The 1,815-nt window shown below is 40.1% G+C and overlaps 1 protein-coding gene across 1 annotated transcript; it reads left to right on the top strand.

The window, feature by feature from the left end:
* Positions 1–159: 159 nt before the first annotated feature.
* LOC107580435 (brain aromatase-like) lies at positions 160–1,791 on the top strand. The gene is made up of 2 exons (XM_016266142.1): positions 160–432; positions 1,274–1,791. The coding sequence occupies exons 1-2, from the start codon at positions 160–162 to the stop codon at positions 1,535–1,537; spliced, it is 537 nt and encodes a 178-aa protein (XP_016121628.1). The 3' UTR covers positions 1,538–1,791.
* Positions 1,792–1,815: the final 24 nt, after the last annotated feature.

The raw sequence follows: 1,815 nt of genomic DNA, 5'->3' as shown, positions 1-1,815 counted from the left end.
GACTGCAGCTCTCTAGGACCGAACTTGCCTACCCCTGGTCTAGATTGATCAAATAGTTTCTAGCCAGTCCTTCTTGGACAGTGGACCAGCCAATGTCCAAGAAGGACTGACTAGAAACCATCAGAAACTGGTTTAACTCAATTTCCCATTACCTTTTGCATGCAAAAAGATGTCTTTCTTGTCCTGTCAGGCAAGCGGGATGTAGAGTCGGCTGACCTGCAGAACCTGAACGTTCTAGAGCGCTTTATCAAAGAGTCTTTGAGGTTCCATCCAGTGGTGGACTTCATCATGAGACGGGCACTGGAGGACGACTACATCGATGGCTACCGAGTGGCGAAGGGGACGAACCTCATCCTGAACATCGGTCGCATGCACAAGTCTGAGTTCTTCCAAAAACCCAACGAATTCAACTTGGAGAACTTTGAGAACACTGTAAGTACTGGGACAATCAGACACGTAAGATCAAATAAAACCATACAAACCTGGATTTAAAGAGTTTATGTACTCATAAATTGGTACATTTGTAGATTTTTTACCAGTTGTTCATATTCTTTTACAAATTTCCAAATATTTTATACATCTTCCCAATAACTGAATAATCACTATTGACCTGTTAAACTAGAAAATTAGCATTTTCTGGATAAAAAGAGGAAATGCAAGCGAATTCTCACTTTCAAGAAAGTACTGTGGTATTACAGTGTTTCTGGACATGGTACTGGGACTTCTAATACCGTATTATTTTTTAAAAACCCAATTAATTCAAACTTTGAGATCACTGTATGTACTGGGACAATCAGACATATAAGATCAAAAAGGCCATACAAACCTGTATGACTCATAAATAGGTATTTCTGTAGATTTTATATCAATTATTCAGTCTTTTACAAATTTACAAATATATTATACATCTACCCAATAACTGAATAATCAATATTGACCTGTTACACTAGAGAATTAGCATTTCTAAATGGAAATAGGAAACAATACTGTGGTATTACTATGTTTTTGGACACGGTCTGGTAATACCATGTTTTTGTGTATATACCATTTCAATATCACGTTTTTTTGAACATACCATAGTGATAATATGGTATACCTTACACCTTGTGATGTCATGAGACTTCATATGAATATGGTATCATATAGTATCATTATGATGTGTACAATGTAAACACCACAACATTCTTTGAAATAACCACTATGGTAGTGCATTACCATCCACTATCACCATTTTACCACTGTAATAGCGTAATGGTGCCCGCTTCCTTCTCAGGTTCCCAGTCGTTACTTCCAGCCGTTTGGCTGCGGCCCGCGGGCCTGCGTCGGGAAGCACATCGCCATGGTGATGACGAAGGCCATCCTGGTGACCCTGTTGTCGAGGTTCACGGTTTGTCCTCGTCACGGTTGCACCGTCAGCACCATCAAGCAGACCAACAACCTCTCCATGCAGCCCATAGAAGAGGATCCCGACTGCCTGGCCATGCGCTTCATTCCACGAGCTCAGAATATCTGCGGAGACCCACACCTGAGCACCTAAGAAAAAACACAGGAATAGAAACCTTTAAAGGTGCGCTGAGTAATTTCCTTTCACCTAAACATTTTCAGTGGGCTCTGTCTTTTTTTTTTTTTTTTTGATTTACTATACACAAACAGTTGAACTTACCTCAAACTCGACGCATACCAGTCAGCCTGCGATATAGACATCCTTGACCAAAACATAGACATATCATGACTTGTTGAAATTTTAAAGGGATCGTTCATCCAAAAATGTTCAATTCTGTCATTAATTACTCACCCTCATGTCGTTCCAAACCC

This window comes from Sinocyclocheilus grahami, unplaced genomic scaffold, assembly GCF_001515645.1.
Source record: "Sinocyclocheilus grahami isolate Dianchi unplaced genomic scaffold, SAMN03320097.WGS_v1.1 scaffold33379.1, whole genome shotgun sequence".
Classification (NCBI taxonomy): domain Eukaryota; kingdom Metazoa; phylum Chordata; class Actinopteri; order Cypriniformes; family Cyprinidae; genus Sinocyclocheilus; species Sinocyclocheilus grahami.
This window is presented reverse-complemented; position numbering and strand designations above follow the sequence as displayed.